At 45.0% G+C, this 21,312-nt stretch overlaps 1 protein-coding gene and 1 long non-coding RNA gene across 5 annotated transcripts; both read right to left on the bottom strand.

Moving 5' to 3' along the window:
- Positions 1-777: 777 nt before the first annotated feature.
- On the bottom strand, positions 778-3,681 carry LOC115768111 (myb protein). The gene is made up of 2 exons (XM_030712615.1): positions 1,576-3,681; positions 778-1,505 (listed from the first exon to the last, which is right to left on the bottom strand). The coding sequence occupies exons 1-2, from the start codon at positions 3,065-3,067 to the stop codon at positions 883-885; spliced, it is 2,115 nt and encodes a 704-aa protein (XP_030568475.1). The 5' UTR covers positions 3,068-3,681; the 3' UTR covers positions 778-882.
- A 10,573-nt stretch (positions 3,682-14,254) lies between these two features.
- LOC115768112 lies at positions 14,255-15,068 on the bottom strand. 4 transcript variants are annotated; one of them, XR_004018474.1, is made up of 5 exons: positions 15,048-15,068; positions 14,825-14,990; positions 14,708-14,751; positions 14,346-14,464; positions 14,255-14,282 (listed from the first exon to the last, which is right to left on the bottom strand). It is a non-coding gene; the product is annotated as an uncharacterized LOC115768112 (long non-coding RNA). The 4 variants fall into 4 exon arrangements; XR_004018476.1 differs by adding an exon at positions 14,582-14,620 and having other exon boundaries at positions 14,270-14,464; XR_004018475.1 differs by adding an exon at positions 14,621-14,632 and having other exon boundaries at positions 14,273-14,464.
- Positions 15,069-21,312: the final 6,244 nt, after the last annotated feature.

Genomic DNA, 21,312 nt, shown 5'->3' with positions numbered 1-21,312 from the left:
AGAGTTGACTGCAAGTAATGCGGTCAGTTGCGAGTTAGAGTCCTGCCAAGGGAACTTTTTTTTATTTATTTATTTGGTGTTGGAATAAGAGGGTTCAGGGTATCCTCTAGTCGTCGCTAGACTAGAACCTCTTACTTGTTTAATTGTGTTGTCGAGGAAGTCTCCGAACCGATGGAGTGTACATATTTTTGATCAGTATTAACAGCCAACTCGACTTAGCGATGTCCGTCTGTCCGTTTTTATTCACACTAGCTTCTCAGTTTATAATCTACCAGTTTGCATGGATACATCTTTCTGTGCAGGCATAAGTCGAAACTGTCTAAATCGGACTACTATATCATATAGCTACAATAAGAAAATTCGATCAAAAGTAGGTTTTCTTCAAATTATTGACCAAACTCGACAATTATAAGTTTTACCATAGTCGGTCGAAAAGTAGGCTCTTGTCTGGAAAACTATTCTATTTTCCAAGATATTTGAAAAGAAAACTCAGTATTTATGAATTTCAATATATCACATATCTGCTAAGCCGTAAGGCAAATGTCCACAAGGCTACTAAGTTTTCGGTATGCCGAAGATATCCCTACACTTTTTTTTTATATATATATTTCAACCAAACTTTCCATTTATGAAGTTAAGATAAATTCTAATTGGCAATTTCTTAATTTTTTACCATTATAAGCAATTTGCTTTTAAGTATATCTTCCTAATTTACCTTTGTGGGAAGGTGATCTTTTCTTCAATAAATAAACACAAAATATTAAATAAGGAATATGCTTTAATAGATTACTGTTTTGTACATGCTCTAGATATTTAAGGAGCCCTTTTAAATAGAGAATATTTCTAACCATTTTTTTCCGTACTTTATGTGCTGATTAAAACTCATTTTTGCTTCTCAAAATTTAATGACCGCGGCATAAGGGCGAGATTCTTAAGACAATCATATGCCTGTTTCTCCATAAACATTTGATCTTTGGTTTTGCCGCAAGCAACACGAGCCCACTTGGGGTCCAACAGATGATCGCTGGAAAGGCAACGGAACCTTTGACCGTAAGGCCTATTTTCTTTTTTACCCTCGTCAAATAACAGGTCCTGTTCACTGCATAACGTATCCTCAATAATGTTGCTTGGGGATAGATGTGTAACTGATTGTCCTGACGTAAGAAATTTACTTGGTGTCTCTGTTTCGAACGGTTGTATTTTTTTCCCATATTGTGAAAAGTTTAGGTTCCAACTAGGTAACAATGATTTTCTGGCTCGCTTTGGAACGGACGAATGCATGACTTTATTTCCGAAAGTATTTGTATACTCAGTGTCGCATGGAAGATCGCGTTCATGTTCACCTTTGCTGCAGTTAAGCTCAGATTCATTCATCTGTTCCTTATTGATGATTTCAGCAAGATCTTCGACCAGACTCGAAGGGCTAGATGCTACGTATGAGCGACCGTTACCAATAGCCGCAAGGGCATTTTTAAATGGAGTTGGAGTGCGCGGCCCAACCATACCTACAAAGAAAATATATTTTGCACAGTAAAGATAAAGTTATGTAAGGTGTGCTAATAATAACGAACTTACTTTTATGTGGTGTTTCAATTGATGAAGTATCTAACTCTTTTTTAATTTCCATTCCCACGCGGTTATAAATTTTGGTAACTGGCGTGCTTGCACGCAAGTTCATATCTTCAAATGTTGTAAGACAAGGTGATTTTAAAAATTGGCTTGGCGAAAAGGGTAGGGACTTAATAGGGGTTATAACTGGTGTTTCTGGCATCTTAGATTTTATGTCACTTTTCAATGCATCCGAATTACTATACATACTCATCGATACATCAGGAATGTGCTTACGGGATCGTTTTAGTATATTAGGTGTATGTCTAAGTTTTACTTCAGGATATTGCAAGGGCGGTAGTGTCGCCATTGATATGACTTTGACAAGTCCACTCCCACTTTGTACATCAGAAGCCGGCGGCCGAACAGTTGCGTTGGGTTCAATGCACAAATTGTCAATTACATCGTTGGTTTTCAGAACATTTAGAAACGATTCTTCACAACATGATTCCAATGTTGTAGTCATTTGTGATTTATTTGAATCAGACAAACTTTTGTTTAAAGGCGCTAATTTGCAATATAGCGCTTGTGGACACTTACTGATACCACCGGTTTTGATTAATTCGATGAGACGAGTACGGGAGTTCTTTAGATCGCTACCAGCTACCGTACTAACAGATCTACGTTCAGCATCGTATTTACGACGCATTGTTGAATTCCAATGATTCTTGATTGCGTTGTCCGTGCGTCCTGGCAGCAATTTTGCAATCTTAGCCCACTGATTTCCAAGCTTAAAGTGAGCGTTGTAAATTATTGTGTCTTCTTCCTCAGTCCAAGCTGTTTTCTTAATATTGGGATTAAGATGGTTATGCCAACGCTCCCGGCATTGCTTCCCAATCCGTCCATTCAGATATCGAGCAATCAGGGTCCATTTTTTTGGTCCAAAACGTCGCACTAGCTCAATTACTTTTTCATCTTCTTCGCGTGTCCATGGGCCCTTGATAAGCTCGGGGTTCAGTACTTTTGCCCAACGCTGTTGCACTTGCTGCTCAAGTCTATCTTTAAAATGTGATCCAATAATATCCCAGCGTTCACCATGTTTTTCAATTAAAGACTTCAGTAAAACGTCTTCTGATTTCGACCAGCGTTTACCAAACCCATAATTAGGATGCCCAGTTACCGTCTTCGTTTGTGTCTTCAGCGGAAACTTAACCGGTAATCCGCTATCTACAAGTTTATCACATCCAGTTTCGAGTTTGACAAAATTTAATTCATTCTGTACACATTTTACACTCATAGCAACATTGTCATTTGATGGGTCAAGCCTATTACCATTAACATTTATATTGTTGGCTTCGGTAAAGGTCTGTGATTGATTTTTTGAACTAGCTGCTTCATCCTCAATGGTGACGGCATCTTCATCATGATCGGAATATTCAGACGCCTCCGATTCTTCTGATAGCGTGTCAAATTCCAAGTTGGAATTATCTTCAGAAAAATCAACGCCAATGTCTGCCATGCTTACGATTTTTAAATATTGAATTTATCTCCTTTGCTTGTTTTCTTGGTGAGCAATAGTGAAAAATTTCCGGGCACACTTTTCCAGGATATAAATAGTAATAAACGTTTTCACTGCAATATAAGCACTTAGCCAAACCTTGTAGATGGGGATATAGTAAGTAATGTGCGCACACGTCGCTGAAGGAGTTGTTTTGAATAGGCCTATTACAGCTAAGACACAGCATATATTTTATTGGATGCTGATCCGCTCGCAACAGCGGGTGCGTTGCATCTCTTTCCGAGCAGTCGATAGTTTCAACTTCTGAGAGAAGATTATAAGAACTTCTTGAATAAAAACTGTTACAAAGCTGTTTATTTGAACATAAGTTATCATCCATTGATACAAATATATGTATGTGCAAATTCAACCTTATATTTGAGTTAATATAAAATTGAGCTGCCTGTACACTAACGTTGTAATTTGTTAGCCTTTATTGCAAAAAGTACACATGTACATATTCCCATGAGGTTAAATCGAAGCTCCCTAATAAAAAACGAAGAATTTATTATGTTCTTTTTTAGTTTTTTGGTTTACCATGGCAATTAAAATAAACTGCGTTGTACAACTTTGTAACAATTTCTTTAAAACACCAATACGCTTCGATTGCGATTTGTAATCGATTTTTTTCACAAGTCTAAATTAGTGGAATTCTACAATGCATAGCGTTGCAAGGTATGAGAGCTGTGTAGAACATGGAAATAAAACAAGAAAGCCATCTGTGTTCTGCACCCTCAAAACAGTATTTTATCAGAAAAGCGAACACTTTTATTATTTGTAAAATTGGAGCATTCAAATAAGCAAACATATTTTATTTTTTAAATTTTAATATTTTAAAATAAAAAAGTTGTTCTATTTGGTTGCACACTAGAAAATCTGGTGGTCAGACTGATTTATAGAAATATGTATATTTGATAGACCTCGAAAGAGTTATTACTTGTTAAAATTTGTGAAGTTAAACTTTCAAGCCAATATGCCATAATAGAATTTATATAAAAGAACATAACTTTTTGCAGAAATTGCATGATCAGATGTGGACAATATGTGAAGGGCGAAGTAAAACAAGTCAAAATTAAGCTTGGTCTAAATAGATATAGATACAATCCAGAAAAAAGATACAAATTTGTTGTACAAGAACTTTTTTTGGACATGCAGCTGTGCGCTATGTTACGCATTTAACTTAAGAGCTTGTAACTATGACCTGTTTTCAATGATTTTTAAACCAATACTTTGTTCGCAGCCTATTAAAAATAATTGAATGAATGTGGTGCTATTTTGACTACAGAAATTTACTTTTATAATTTTCTTCAATTTTTTATGACAATTTTACGTACAAAATTGGTCTTTTATCAAAACACTATTAACCTTCTTTACTCATAGGTTTCTGTGAAAAATATTTCGGGCGGGCATGCACGCACATTTACATTTTAAATTATGAACATTTTCAATTCTTGGTCATTTGCAGCATTCTTCGACAAGCCGCGATTAATTACCCTTGTGAAAATACGACTTAGAAGTTATTTTTTTATTTATAGCTAAATAAAAAAAAACATAATTATTTCATTAAAGTAATTTATTTTCTAGTTAAATAAAAATAAATCAGATTCTCGACGTAATTGAAAACATAAGTGAGCATTTGAATGTTTGTGCTTTATGTTACCGCAGGCACAAAAGGGTTTAACAAAAAACCGAAGACAGCACCAACAAGTTGCAGTTGCATTCACACATTTTTTTTTTTTGAACTGTAAGGAATTTAAAACCAGCATACATATATTTGCAGATAGCATAAGCCGCTGCTATATTGTGCGCTGAGCGAGAGACGGTATCATACTGATCGATCGGCTCTCGAGGCCGGCGTTCGGTAGCCAACGTCGGAAGTTTTACTCTCTCTGGGCATAACAAAATGGTCGCATGCACTCATGGGGCTCAATCGCATTGAGAATTCTTGATTCAATTCGAATCCTTTCTACTGTATGGTATCACTAACCAAACAACATATACACTGGACAATCAGTGGACGGCGATGGGGCATCTCGTTTTCTGTGCGGCTGGTCCAAAGTCGCCTTCGTTTTTGTTCGGGTTCATAAAACAGCATCGCTGTTTTTTTTAATTCCCTCGCACTTCAGAAAACTGCGTTGGCTTACTCTCAGTGCTCTTGCGACTTGTGTATTTACCGTTGTACTGTCTGTGTGTATTTGAGCGCAAAAGCAAAAAAGCCCACAAATTCAAGTTTTCTCAAAAGTCGGTGGCTGTCTTCCCTTTTGAAGGGACGAGTAGTATACAATAATGAAAAGGGTTGCCACGTCGTTGCGAAATTCTTGCATTTTAGTTCCTTATTGTTGGTAAGGGTACCTAAGCGTTGCCATGCGTGTATTTAAAATAATTTGGACTCGCTATTCAGGCATACTTGCATATTTTGTATATGAATAGAGGAATTTGTGCGCTTGTGTGCCTGTTGATGGCCTGCCTGCCTGTCTCTTGCAAATTTGACAAGATTGGAAGTTTTTGTGATTTCTGTATGTCCCTTCAAAAGAGAAGAAAGCCACCGACTTTTCAGAAAAATTGAATTTGTGGGTTTTTTTGCTTGTGCGGACAAATACGCACACAGACAGTACAACGGTAAATACACAAATTGAGAGAGCACTGAGAGTAAGCCAAAGCAGTTTCCTGCAGTGCGAGGGAATAAAAAAAAACAGCGATGCCGTTTTATGAACCTGAGCAAAAACGAAGGCGTCTTTGGACCAGCCGAACAGAAAACGAGATGCCCCATCGCCGTCCAATGATTGTCCAGTCTATATGTTGTTTGGTTAAGTCAATTCACGCTGACTACATTTTCGGAGAACGAATGATGTATGCACATACATATATTGTAAGATGTGAAACTGCTGTTCACGTACATGTATATTTCCGGTTAACTAATTTGGATCTAATATCAGACCATCTCCAAGTTGATTCATCTGCTGGACCATAGCAGTCGAAACTCCAAGACAGATGGCTTCGTTTTATTTTTCCTTCTGAAAAAAACATGCTTACTTTCGCAAGTCACCTGTTTGAGTAAACTTTTCAATGTGTTTTGACGTTCGCTTACATTTAAATAAGAATATATTGGCAAAATCCTATTCAGCAAATTGACAGAAGATGTTACATGTTAAATGTTGTTCTGTGTGAATTTACAATTAATGTAATGTTGTTCATGTGGTAAAATGCTCACAGCAGTGGAGTTCGTAATTTTTTCACTTTCTGCACAATAGCCTCCAAGTAATTTTTTTATACCCAGAACCTAATGTAAATGGGTAAGGAGGGTATAATGTTATAGGGAAAATGTATGTAAGAGACAGAAGAAAGCATTTGCGAACTTATTAAGTATATATATAATCAGTCGATCTAGCCATGTCCGCCTGTGTGTCCCACCATCCATATGTATGAACGCGTCGATCGTAGAACCTACAAGAGATAGAGATTTTGAACGTAGGTACTCCTTTATTACGCGCAGCAGCGTTGACATTTATTGAGCAACCAAAAAATGGAATGGATAACTGGCCACGTTTCCAAGCTATTGATAAAAATAGATATCGAAATTATACTTTCTTAAATGAATTTCGTAGATTTAAGAAGCTAGTGTCACCAAACTTTTCATGTAGTTTCTAGAATAGTACAGATATATCGATTATCTTTTATTTAAGAACTCCCTAGAGCTATAAATACAATAAATAAATCGACTAAAACTAACCACAATTTGAATGCAATTGTCTTTTTGAAAAGATATTAATAGTCTGTAGCCACTAACCATACAATGTATAGACATACCAAATGGCACTTTTAATCGAAACATGAAAAATCGAAACGAGGCGACCCCAATGGTACCTGCGACCATTTTAGTGTGCCCAGACAGAGTAAGACTGCTGAGAGTGGCAGCCGAACGCCGGCCTCAAAAGCCGAACGTTCAGTATGAAGCCGCATCTCGCTCAGCGCACAACGTCGCGGCTGATGATGCGTTTTCTTAATATATGTATGTATGCCATTTTTAAATCCTTACAGCCCAAAAACATATATGTGTATGCATGTACCTCGCTCTCACTCATTGCTTCGCGCACTTGCATCCATCTCTTTCTCCCTGCATAGCTTCCCACAAAACCTCGAGATCTACAAACATTCATACGTTTGTGTTGTGTGGATGTGCGCACAAGTAGATCGCGGCGTTTGTTGCGAGCCAAAGGTTAGTTCTTCAATTGTGTGACTTTTGTGCCTGTGGTAGCAATAGGCACCCACATTTAAATGCTCTATCATGTATTTCTTCGTCTAGTCAGGCATGATGAGAAGAATTTGATCAAATTTTATTTAATACACAATTAATTAACCTAAATGAAATATTTATATTTATTTTCCGTTTACTGTAGGGACCTATTTTGCTTAAAATACAAAAATATCTAAGTCGTATTTCTGCAAGGGTAATTCATCGTCGGCTTGTCGAAGAATTTAAGAAAAGACCAAAAGACCAGTTGTGTGAAATTATTAAAGGGTTTGGCCTGTTCATGTGCAAAATTGCTATTTTCCATGCTTTCCATGCTGGCATGTGTGCATGATAACTTTTTGGGTCGGCCAACCACGCACACTAACACACTTTTCTATATGGATGGAAGCATTAATGTGTTTGTGTGCGTGTTGGTTGCCTGCCTGCCTGCCCGATGCAAATTTGACAAAATTTGAAGTTTTGGGCATTTCTGAATTTCGAGCTCTACACACACATATATACACACTCACAAAAGTGTGCGAATGAGCTGATCAAGGGTTTGTCGTAAGGCAGAGATATTTTTATCAATGGGTGCGTAAATTTGGGCGACTGGCACGGTCTTCGTTTTTTTGGCATGCCTGCGGTGGGCTTGTAGCCGCAAAAGGCACAAATGTATAAAAAGGCAATGAAAATGGTATGGAACCAGACGCATGCTATACATTCTGATCGTTAATTGCCTGTCATAAAACCCTTTAACCTAAGATTATAATAATGCCAATAAAAGATCACTTGCATTTTTTCCATATCAAAGTGCAAACGAGCGACAAGTGTGATCCACCTGTTTCATTCAAGCCCACCGCAGGCATGCCAAAAAACGAACGATCGTGCTTGGACACCTGTTTCGTTCATGGAGGTGATTAGGAGGAGAGCAGATCACGTGCCCTTGGTCTTCATCTGGGCGGGAGGTCGATTCTGTGAGCGGAAAGCGAGTTGAAGTTTTTCCATGCCGGCCACAAGTCATCGGTCATGCCTTTATAAAATAAAAGTTTTTATATAATCACGACGATGAGAGTTCTAAATTGCAAAGCGAAATTTATTAATCGCAAACATATTGGAAAAATTACAGATGACAAACAGTACCTGGGACAAGCAAACACACACACACACACCCAGCCGTGTGGCAAGCGGCCCACAGAATACTAACACAGCTTGTCATTGCTTGTCGTACGAGGCGACTGTAATGACACGGGGATGTAATTGCTCGGAGAGGTCCCTCTAGTAGGCGAAAAGATTCTGACTGCCATTAACCTGGCAATGGCCAGATCGATAACGTTCCTGGGCAATTAAAGCAACTCGTGACCTCCAGCAGTCGCCAGGTATCCCCTGAGACCAGTAACGTCTTAGGTTGCAATCTCTAGACAACCCTACACGACAAGACGACCCCTAGGCTGACGGTTGACAATATTCTAGCATCTCAGTAAGCGGAGTGAAATCTGGCTGAAATGACTGCTAAGTTAATGCTGTTACCGCCCCCATCCCGTTAAAACATGGCAAATCTCCTAGCACGCTCCTCGAAGCGTCGCCATTTAGTTGGCAGTATAAGTTCAGATGTGATATTCCTGATTAACGCGGATCTGGCTCTGAACACTAGACCCCATGAAGGCGCGTGTCAACCCTCGCGTGGCCTCATTGCTTGCACAGACAACCATGAGATTTAAACGTACAGACAATAACCAAAGATAACGGCTTAGGAGTTGGGACCCAATAAAATGAGCAACAATAACAATAAGCCGTACGGTAAGTAAATGTGGAAAAGCGGCCATTTGGTCTCTCAAACCACAGGTCAGGAAGTCAGAGCAGCAATCGACGGATTCGTGAGAGCGAAAATTAATGGAATCACCTTTTACAGTTGCTACGCACCCCCAAGCTGGGAACTGTGGCAATTTCAGACACCGAGCAGTACATTTCGAGATCCACGGGAGAGGACGGAGAAAACAGCAGCCCAAAACAACAGGCCTCAAATGGAAGGACAACGGCCTAGGCGAGGAAACCTACACGGACTCCTTACGTCATGCTTAATGGACTTGGGCCACGGAGTTAGCAGAAGACATGGCGCGGCAGCTCATGGAAAATATCTCGGATGCGTGCGACTTATGCATTCCCAGGAGGATGCCAAACAGAAGAGGAGCACCGTACTACTGGTGGAATGAGCAACTCAGCGATCTAAGGCAGGCGCTCTCAGCGTGCCCGAGGCCACCCAGACTTTGCATCTAGGCTGGAAGACCTGCGTTCAGCCAAGCGAGACCTCAAGAGAAGCACCATACAAAGCAAATACAGCTGCTTCCAGAAAAGATGCGATAAGGCCGATGTTAACCCGTTGGGCACGCCATACAAGGTCGTCACGAAGAAGATCCGCAGTCAGGGAACAGCCCATGTGACCTGCCCTACCGCACTTGCTACTATAGTTGAGACACTGTTCCGCCAACACCCACGACTGGAAGTAGTCAACCGCTCACGCAGCACGGAGCTAGTGCAGCAGGTGTCGGCAGACGAAGTGTTAGTGGCAAGCAAAAAAGTAGGCAACAAAAAGGCTCCAGGACCAGATGGGGTGCCAAATAAGGCGCTAAAGTTAACCATGCTAACGAAACCCGACGCCTTCGCCGAGACATATACTATATGTCTACAGGACGGTGTATTTCCTAAGAGATGGAAGCGGCAGATACTAATCCTTCTACCGAAAGGGGACAAGCCAACAGAGGAACCCTCGGGATATAGGCTAATCTGCCTTCTGGACACGGCCGGAGAGGTCCTGGAAAGGATTGTGTATGACCGACTACTTAGTGGCGTCATAGAGAAAGAGGCCCTGTCCAAACAGCAATATGGATTTCGCAAGGCAAGGTCTACGGTCGATACAATTAAGGCGGTGGTAGATATTGCCGCTAAAGCAATAGAGGGAACCAGATGGAGGTGGGGAGACAAGGAGTATTGCGCGGTGATGACGTTAAACATCCGTAATGCCTTTAACTCAGCATGCTGGTCTCGAAGCCTTAGCCCGAATAGGGATACCGTCCTCCCTTTTCCGTATAATATCCAACTACCTGTCCGATCGGGTATTGAGTAATGATACGGATTACGGTGCTAGGAGTTACACGGTCTCAGCAGGGGTCCCACAGGGGTCGGTCCTGGGACCACTCCTGTGGAACATAATGTACGACGAGGTGCTCAGAGTGCAATTGCCCCAGGGATGCAGAATCATAGGATTCGCGGATGACCTAGCTCTAGTAGTGGTGGGCAAAGAAATAGAAGACGTGGAAGCGGCTGCGAATGCAGCCATAAGGATCGTGGCCAGCTGGATACGTGGCGCTAGCCTGGAGCTGGCAGGCCATACAATAGAGGCTGTGCTTACCACAAGCCGAAAAATAGTCGAGTTTGCTAGATTTCAGAAAACAGCGTTAGTATCGAGTCAGTGGCCTCCATTTAATATCTGGGGGTCATGTTAGACAACAGGCTTAGCTTTCGACCGCACGTAGATTACGTTAGCCAGAAAGCAGCCAAAATGCAGGCGGCCCTATCGAGAATGCTACCCAACATAGGAGGACCTAAAGCAGGTAGACGCCTACTCCTCGCGAGAGTTGTAGCCTCCGTGCTGCTCTATGCTGCACCGATATGGGCTTCAGCGGTTGCAAGCCAGAAAGGCCTCTGAAGGAAGATGTCAATCCCCTATAGGCTCAGTGCTCTGCGCACCATTTCTGGATTCCGGATTCAGTAGTGACAGATATGCTGCCAGTAGATATACTGGCGAAGGAAATGGAGAAATTATACATAGCCCGAATAGCCACGGGAGACGCCGTCCCAATGGACGTCATCCGGTCGGAGAGAGCAACATCAATGGCAACTTGGTAGGATAGATGGAACACGGCGAACAAGGGGAGATGGACACATAAACTAATCCCCAATCTAGAGCAATGGATTAGGAGACGGAATGGAGACATTAACTTCCACATAACACCGTTTTTTACTGGACACGGCGGGTATAGGAAGTATCTCCACAGGTTCAGGCATGAGGACTCTCCAGAGTGCCCGAACTGCCCAAATCTGAACGAAGACCCGAAACGCGTGCTGTACCAATGCTCGAGGTACAGAGATGTGCTCTATAACTCCACCGGAGGGACTGGTAGCGTTCATGCTGGAAGGAGGGGACAACTGGAGAAATATAAGCCAGCTCATAACAGGCATCCAGAGGGATCTGAGACGATGCGAAAAGGAGCGACGATTAATGGATACTGCCTAAAAAAGGTGACCCATCCCTGCGAAGTAATACTTTCCGGTGATCCCGCGGAAAGCAAAAAAGAAGAAACACACACACACACACACACATATATCGCGGAACGCAGCCGGCCACCATGCTTCTACCCAAGAAGGTAGTAAACGAGCTCCTGGTGGTAGCGAAGATTCGCATTGGCTGGTCGGTATGCCGTATAAGTCAAAAAGTGGAGCCAAGAAGATGTTTCAAGTGCCTGGACTTTGGGCACACGGCTGCACGATGCCGAAGTAAGCAGGACGCTTCTAACCTGTGCTTCAACTGTGGAGAAGCCAACCACGCATCGAAGGATTGCACATGCAAGCCAAAATGCATAATCTGCACAAGGCACGAGACTATGAACACAAAACATTACACCCTAAGCAGGGCCTGCGCGTGGTTCATCAAGGCGTCTCAAGCAACAAAAATTAAGTTAATACAAATTAATCTGAACCACTGCAGAGCGGCCCAGGACCTACTCGCCCAAACTACACGGGAAGAGAACGCTGACTTCGCCATTGTCAGTGACCCATACAAGCCCAAACCCTATGGCATCTGGGCCCAGAGCAATAACGGTGGCGCAGCAATTTGGAGCTGCGGTAGCCCACTAGCGCAAATTACCTGCAGGAAAACAGAAACCGGATACACTAGATCCAAGTGTAGCGGAGTTTATGTGTATAGCTGCTACATTGCTCCCAGTGTAGAAACCAGCGAGTTCGCCAATATACTGGACAGCATCACGCACGATGCAAGAACCCGTTCACCCATAATCATAGCGGGCGACTTTAATGCGTGGGCAGCTGAATGGGGAAACAGCAAGACAACTCAACGTGGGCGTCTTCTGTTAGACGCGTTTGCAGCCCTCAATGTGACGCTTCTCAACTTTGGCAACAGGCAAACATTCAAGAAAGCAGGCAGAGGATCTATTATCGACCTCACCTTTTGTCATGCCTGGCGCGACACGCTACCTGGTCGGTGGCAGACTTATACACACACAGCGACCACTAGGCGATAATAAGCCACTTCGCCGTGCAGCCCAAGGAACAATACTGCCAGTTCGGAACGCTCTGCCCAGAAGCGCTGTTGATAATGGTCGAGAACATGCAACTCCCGGCCAGTGGGGATGCCGAACACTGTTGAAACCATATAGGTGGAACGGTAGAGGAGGCATGCAACGCAGCTATGCTTCAAAAGAGAAGGCGGATAAGGCGGATCCCTCGCAACCAACGCTGCACATAGCCACCACGTACGCTGCAACGTCGATGGTAAAATGGACGGACGCGGACGAGGTGCTACAGGTCCTGGCCCGGATACTGCAAAACAAAGCCCCAGGACCTGATGGGATTCTAACAAAGCAAAGAAGCTAATAGTCGCCAAGCAACCAGCAGCTTATGCAGCGCTATTCAATAAGTGCATGCAGGTGTTGCATTTGACGTTATCGGCAGCACCGAGGGTTACTCAGTTGGTTGCGTGCGATATTATCGGCCACGCCGATATCTTTTGTCATATGGTCGGAGTATGCGGGGTGAAGCTGGGCCCACGGCGGAGCCCAAATTTTTGAAGGGTGGCAACGCCAGACATGCGATCCACGGCGCCAAAAGCGACGATTGCTATTGGCCGCCCGGTTCGCTCTTAAAGAGAATATGAGGAGAGTGGATCGCATGCCCTTGGATATGCCCTTGGCCTTCATTTGGGCCGTTGACCCAAAAAAATGCAGCTGTGCAGATGAGCAGCAACGGTGCCCGCCTCGCAAATGTATGCGTGTGCCGAAATTCGGCACCGATGGTGTGGCGGCCCAAAATGTCGGGGAGTTCGATTTGTTCAGCGGTTAACGGCGGGCGTGCCAGCTCGAAGTGAGCAAAAAAGTTGTACATTGCATTTCTGCTCAAAAGACTCGAATTTTTTCCTTCTGCAAATTAAGCCGGCGCATAATACAAATGACTTAACAGACAAATAAAAGTTTTGTTTTTGTGTTCTTTTTTTGCCATTTAATAAATGTATCGAAAGCAAACCGCTCGAGTCACAAAAAAAAAATATAATAAAAAATTAAAAGAGACTTAAAACTTAAGTGCGACGAGAGACGAACCAAATAAGCCAAAAATTAACGGCTCCGGCACCAAGGAGACCAGCTCGCGCACCAGAGAGGCCCACGAAACATTCAAAGGCCAGGATTCAGTTCAGCGGCGCAAACCAGCCATACCCGCGACGCCGCCAGCAAGCGTCGGCGCAAACCTGAAGGCGACGAGACGAGCCACCAACGACCGGGCTCCAACAACGAAGAAGCGGCCACAGGCGAGACCCGCCCACCTCCACCGAGTGAGTCCGTTCCATATCTTTGCCCATCCTCGTTCGAGCCCCTGGCAGAGTCAGAAGAAGACTCCTAATTGCACTCCCTGAAAAGGAGTAGATTTTTTTATTATCGTTAAATTTAGTTAATTTGTATTTATAAAATATATTTATACATACATAGGCACTTACGCCGAGCTTCACTTTAGAGTGCGAACGGTGAGGGAAACTCCAAAGGTGATGCATCTGCGCCTGTAAAATATAAAAATCTAAAATTAACACTTGCGCGAACTATGCTCACATACTTACCTAATTTGAATTTACGCATTTATATCGCCCCTTACCACCCCCAGAGAGCTCTTTAGGTAGGGTAAGGTAGAATTAAGCGATTTAATACATACAATACATAATACGTGGCATACCCAGTTTTAAGTAATGGTGTGGGCCATTGTTCCTAAATCGGCGCAACGATTGCCTCTAAAGTGCCTCCTTGCGCGTTTCTTTTGCGGCGACTAGCAATATCCTTGTAGTATTTCGTCGCCTGTTCCATTCAGTGTTGTAAAAAAAATAAAAAAATTAATTCTATAAGATAAGAGAAAAATTTAGGAATTAATGCACTTTGTCAATTAGTATAAATATATGCAACAGTAATACGCACCTGGAGAAGAAATGTTCACGTGCATGAATACGAATTTACCTGAATAGAGACCTCGTGCAAATTGGACAGAAATAAAAGAAATATTAATGCCAATAATTATAAGAGTACACAAACCATTATACGCACCTGTGAAGTTAATGAATTATCCGCTTGCATGAGATCCTAAACAGCTGCAAGATAAATGCCATAAGCAATGATTATAATTGTTATACATTTTAAGAAAACGCAACCAATTATACGCACCTATTGAAAGAAATCATGTCCGGCTAAAATAATATTGTTGGGGAGAGTAGGCATTATGGCCGACACGGGCTAATATAGGCCATTTAGTGGCCAAAATGAGGGAGACGAGTGGAGGTGATCGTCTCATGGTAGGGCGGGTACGCTGGGTCCGGAACCGGGGCCCGATCTGGAAGAGTAAGGTGGATAAATAGTGTTTTTTGTTAATTTATATTGAGTGTCTTACCTTTGTTGTTTACATTTTCATAGTTGTTACAGTTGTGTATTTTGTTCATGAGTTAGTAGTTCCGAATATTTGTTATCGATTATGCGGTTCATTTTGAGTAGTGTTGTGTGAGTCTGTTTTGCTACAGACGTGTAGCTTTGTTGTTATCGATTGTGCGGACTGCGGGCCAGGGATGGGACCACACCCAGAGAATCCGATGAGCCAGCCGGCGCGGCCCACTGAGAAACAAGCAGTTCCGTAACAATATGGCGCCCAATTTGAAGAAGCACTCGGCTTCTTTGAAGTCGGTGTGTAATCAAAGAAAAATAAATACGATAAAAATGAAGGTACAGAGGAAAGGACTCCCTTGGCTTCAGGACCCACACCGCTGAAGTCTTATGTGGCACGAGTAGGTAGCTCATAATCGCGCAGCGTGTAGTGGAATCCGAGAAGCACGACGGAAGTAGAGGTTATCTGAATATCCATCCATAAGCATGAGGGGTTTTTTTTGTAGTGGTTGTTGGCCGTTCGCATGTTGGCGAAACATTTGCGACTATCCATCGTTCGCCTGGTGGTAGCCGCAACGACAAAGGCATCTCATGATTAAAAAAATGTGATATTAGGGTAGTTTAGTCAGATGTTATTTATTCAATTAGTAGTTTTTGTCTCATTTTGTGTCAATGTTGGATGTATGCTGGCCGTAGTTATACGAGCTTCGGAGACAGGTGACCCAGGACGTTATAGAGCCGAGCCTGCGCCGCATCTGTCACACAGCATATCCCAAGAAGGGCCAGAAGAGCGACGGAGACGGATCTTGCCATGGTGTCCATTGACATGGGGAGTTTTCTTGTCGCGGTTGATGACGGTAAGTCACGTTTGCTAGTTGGTGAACGTTCGCGACCGTCCATCGTAGCCTGGTGGTAGCCGCCATGACAAAATAACCTGTGACAAAATGTGATATTAGGGTAGGTCTGACTAGAGTTTGTTTAATGTTCTCTATTTGTTTTGTCCCACTCTGTGTTAACGTTTGGTGTGTGCTGGCCGTAGTTAAATGAGTTCGGAGGCAGGTGACCCAGGACGATATAGAGCCGATCCTGCGCCGCACCTGTCACACAGCATATCCTAAGGGTGCACAGAAGTGCGACAGAAACCAAATAGCCTTCAAGGTAGCGTTCCTTGAATGCCGTTCGTCAGTCAAACTGACGAACTGAGCATGGGACGAATGCTAAAGTGTTGTCCACTGTCCAGATTATGCGTAGATTATTTAGCCTGTGTTAGGATTTGTCTTCTCTCCCCCAAGTATTTGAAATTAATTAGAAAGAAAAAAAAATTTAATTTTGTGAGTGTTTTTGTGGTCGATGTGTATTAATTTATTATTCTTTATTAGTAAGATTTGTTAGTGGGTGTTTATTTATTTATTAATTTATTAGGAATATTAGTAAAGTTTTTATAAGGGTTGTAAGCCTTGTAGAAGAGAGGGGTACTGTTCTCAGAAGGGATAAGTATGGCTGAGGAACAGGTGTCTGATTGGGCTTCTGACGCTGATGGGGCGTCGGCTCTGCCACCGCCGCGCCCAGCTGGAGGGCTGGTGCGAACGCCAATGAATTTCCGGGGATTTCCAGAGAGACAGATCCCGCAAGAGGGTCACCTGGTAGACTTGGAGAAAGAATTGGCGCAACAGGATAGACCTCCACGGAACCTGGAGTTCCCAAAAGCCCCGAAAGACTCAGTGCTCAAATCGGCGGCAAACGCGGCGATCGCTCAGGCCCACCAAACATATCTGCATGCTCTGCCATCTGGCATCAGCGAGTCCATCCGCGAGGAGATGCGAGCTGGCTTCATGGAAATGATGAAGGGCATCATTGATGTGCTTAGGCCGCCAGGGAGCCAAACCGCCGAGACTAACACTGCGCCGAAGCCGCCCAGACATGTCGAGCCGGGACCGCGAACAGGCGCCATCCCGAAAGAACGGGAAGTGTTCCAGGGCGAGGCATTTCCACCACCGATGCCACCGAAGCCACGTAGACAAGGCGCACGAGGGGCGGAGTATTCGTCCAGCAGCCCAGTTTACGTGGCAGATGCTCAGTCGAGGAACTGGCGTAACCCGAATAACCGCCATTTCCGAGTAGAGGACCGGAGAGCGGATGATTTTCAACGGGAGGAGGCGTACGCCAACGTGCGAGAAACTGCGTACATGAAGCTCGAGCGGTGGAACGTCAAGTTTGACGGCGAGGACGCGATGAATTCGGTCGAGGACTTCGTGTTCCGCCTAGAGTTCCTGCAGAGGCAGTATCAATGCCCGTGGAAGGAGGTCCTGCGCGGTTTCCACCTGCTCCTGACCGGCCGCGCTCGCGAGTGGTATTGGATGCACGTGCGGCATTCTAGGGTCGACAGCTGGATGCAACTGCGGCATGCCCTCTTGGACAGGTTCCGGGGCTACCAGACGGAACACGATGTAATGCAGGAGCTTCTACAACGAGAGCAACAGGCCAGCGAAGGGGTGGATGATTATATCCACCACATGCGTCAACTCGCCGCGCGATTCCAGAAGCCGCTGAGAGACCGAGAGCTGGTGAGGATTATAAAGCGTGGTTTAAAAGAAAGTCTGGCGAAATATATCTATGCCATGGACGTACTCACCGTGGATGAGCTGCGCCAAGAGTGCCTAGAAGTGGAGAGGCACATGGGTCGCAGAAGCCGGACTGGGTACCTTCAGCCGTCGCGTTGTCCACAAGGAACGAGGCCCGTAGTCCACGAGGTTGAAGTACCACCGCATCTTACAGAAACGCCACCGGGAGAACTGGAGGAGGCATTCGTGCGAAGCAGAAACTCATCCCGAATTGTATGCTGGAACTGCAGACAGTTCGATCACGTCTTTAGAGACTGCCTGTCCAAGGAGCGGAAAATATTCTGCTATAGGTGTGGAAAGCCGGACACTTTCTGCTCGCAGTGTGAAAACTGTCCGGGAAACCCCAGAGGGAGCGCGGTGATGGCGGGACAGACGCGTTCCGGGACGGCGACCGCGGGGAAGCAGGAGAGGGGCACCTACCAGAGCCAATAATCATTGGAAAGGAGACGGAGATTTGGAATAAGGATCAGGATAAGGCTAATTATAATAATAGTATAAGCAAAGGAGGAACACTTAGGGGCTTACCATACGAAGAACGTGTTCGGGCATACATGTCGGCCCGAAATAGAATTTTTGGTGAGCGACAGCTGGAGGGGATGACGCTAGCCACCCGGAGAATGGTGAAGGCACGTGCGCGCTTCCGCAAAAGCAGGATTACCAGGCGCCAGGTCGTCGAAGCGGTGAGACGGGAGGATAGCATAGACCCACGAGTATTCGCCGAAGTGGAGGTCGCTGGGGCCAAGATGAAAGGGTTGCTGGACACGGGGGCCTCAGTCAGTCTGTTGGGACAAGGATGCCGGGAGTTAGTGGAGAAACTGGGATGGGAAGCGCGGCCATACGAATCGATGGTGAGGACAGCGGCGGGTGCCAATCGCCCAATTTTAGGTCGCGTTGTTCTGCCTGTGAAATACGGGAATAGAAAGGAAGATATCGTATTTTACATGTGCCCGGACCTGCGACAGGAACTATACCTGGGAATCGACTTCTGGCGAGCCTTCGAGATCGCACCAGAGCTGCTCGGTCCGGCCAGAAAGTCCGAAACACCACCAGAGGCATCTGAGGTAACAGTAGCGAACCCAGAGGTGGCTTATTACCGGGACGACGACGACTGCGTGACGGATCCGGAAATGTGGGACCTGGACAACGATCAGAGGAGTCAGTTGGAAAGCGTGAAGCGCAGATTTCTCCAATTTGAGAAGGATGGCCTAGGGAAAACTCACCTGCTGCAGCACCGAATTCAGCTGATCGAGGGAGCAGAACCCGTGAAAGACAGACATTATCCGCTGTCCCCGGCCAAACAGGAGATCGTGTGGGCCGAGGTGGATAAAATGCTAAAGTTGGGCATCATCGAGGAGAGTGACAGCCCCTGGAGCAACCGGACGACGGTGGTGATGAGGCCTGGGAAGAACAGGTTTTGCTTAGACGCCAGGAAATTAAACAGTGTGACGGTAAAAGACGCTTACCCGCTTCCATGCATCGAGGGCATCCTATCGCGAATCGACGAGACTCATTTTATCTCTAGCGTCGACCTTAAGTTCGCGTTCTGGCAAATCGAGATGGAGGAGAAGAGCAGGGCGTATACGGCGTTTACTGTACCAGGGAGGCCGCTGTACCAGTTCCGCCACATGCCATTCGGGCTCTGCAACGCCGCTCAACAACTTTGCAGGCTCATGGACAAGGTAATCCCGGCGAATCTGAGGTCCAACGTATTCGTATACCTAGACGACTTGCTGATAATATCGGCAGATTTTCCAACGCACTTAAAATACTTGGAATTGGTGGCCGAGTGTCTGAGGAACGCGAACCTCACCATAGGCATGGCGAAGTCAAAATTCTGCTTCCGCAACCTAAACGACCTGGGTTTCATCATAGGCGGCGGGACGCTGCGCATGGATCCGGGAAAAGTAGAAGCGATCCGGAACATCCCAAATCCGAGGACGGTCAAGGAACTACGAAGCTTCTTAAGTACAGCGGGGTGGTATCGACGATTCATAAAGAACTTCGCCGAGATCTCGGTACCGTTGACTGATGCCCTTAAGAAGAGAACGGGTAGATTTGTGTTGAGTGACGAGGCCATAGATGCCATAGAAAGCTTGAAGTTAGCCCTCACCACAGCCCCGGTGTTAGTTTACGCGGATTTTCGAAGACCATTCTTCATCCAATGCGACGCATCTCACTACGGAGTTGGAGCCGTGTTGTTCCAGCTGGACGACGAGCAACAGGAAAGGCCGATTGCATTTTTCTCAACCAAACTCAACAAGCACCAGATCAACTACTCGGTGACCGAGAAGGAATGCCTAGCCGCCAAACTGGCCATGCATCGATTCCAGCCGTACGTGGATATGATGCCGTTCACGGTAATCGCCGATCATGCGAGCCTGCAGTGGCTTATGAGTCTCAAAGACTTGAGCGGGAGATTAGCCAGGTGGTCCCTAGAACTGCAAGCGTTCCCTTTCTCCATGCAGTACCACAAGGGAGCCGACAACGTCGTCGCAGACACGTTGTCCCGAAGCGTGGAAGAGGTCGAACTGACCCCGGAGGATCTGTTGGGATTTCAGACCCCTACCTGGCTCAGGATCATCGGGATTGGGACGCGTACCTACCAGAGGTGGCAGTGGCGATCCGGAATGCGGTCTACAGCGCTACGGGAGTGACTCCGTTCTTCGCGGTCTTTAGACAGCAGATGTACCTGAATGGTTCCAGTTGCAAACTGGCCAGGAAGCTGATCATTGGCAGATCACAGATCCATCTGGAACCGGGACAGAAAAGATATACGAACATAATCGTAATTTGCTCACCTCCCTGTCAGGCATGGCGGCGGCAGCGCCCGTCCTCCCTTTTTTTTTGCTACAGACGTGTAGCTTCGTTGTTATCGATTGTGCGGACTGCGGGCCAGGGATGGGACTACACCCAGAGAAACCGATGAGCCAGCTGGCGCGGCCCACCGAGAAACGCAGTTCCGTAACAACATGGCGCCCAATTTGAAGAAGCACTCGGCTTCTTTGAAGTCGGTGCGTAATCAAAGTAAATTAAATACGATATAAATGAAGGTACAGAGAAAAGGACTCCTTTGGCTTCAGGACCCACACCGCTGAAGTCTTATGTGGCACGAGTAGGTAGCTCATAATCGCGCAGCGTCTAGTGGAATCCGAGAAGCACGACGGAAGTAGAGAATATCCATAAACATAAGAAGTTTTCTTGTAGTGGTTGATGACGGTAAGTCCCGTTCGCATGTTGGCGAAACGTTTGCGACCGTTTATCATAGCCTGGTAGCCGCCACGACAAAATAACTTTGTTTGTTTAATGTTTTTTATTTGTTTTGTCCACTCTGTGCTAACGTTTGGGGTGTGCTGGCCGTAGTTAAATGAGCTTCGGAGACAGGTGACCCAGGACGATATAAAGCCGATCCTGCGCCGCGTCTGTTACACAGCATACCCTAAGGGTGCCCAGAAGTGCGACAGAAACCAAATAGCCTTCAAGGTAGCTTTCCTTGAATGCCGTTCGTCAGTCAAACTGACGAACTGAGCATTTGACGAATGCTTAAGTGTTGTCCACTGTCCAGATTATGCGTAGATTAGTTAGCCTGTTTTAGGATTTGTGTTCTCTCCCCCAAGTATTTGAAATTAATTAGAAAGAAAAAAAATTTATTTTTGTGAA

This window comes from Drosophila novamexicana, unplaced genomic scaffold (genome assembly GCF_003285875.2).
Source record: "Drosophila novamexicana strain 15010-1031.04,08,12 unplaced genomic scaffold, DnovRS2.1 tig00001639-arrow-arrow-pilon, whole genome shotgun sequence".
Classification (NCBI taxonomy): Eukaryota; Metazoa; Arthropoda; class Insecta; order Diptera; family Drosophilidae; genus Drosophila; species Drosophila novamexicana.
The sequence above is the reverse complement of the archived record's forward strand: the minus strand, read 5'-3'. Positions and strand labels throughout refer to the sequence as shown.

Coding starts and splice junctions, on each gene's coding strand:
- LOC115768111 (XM_030712615.1), bottom strand. CDS start 3,067: ATGGCAGACATTGGCGTTGATTTTTCTGAAGATAATTCCAACTTGGAA. Junction 1,506..1,575: donor AATTGAAACACCACATAAAA/GTAAGTTCGTTA, acceptor TTTTCTTTGTAG/GTATGGTTGGGCCGCGCACT.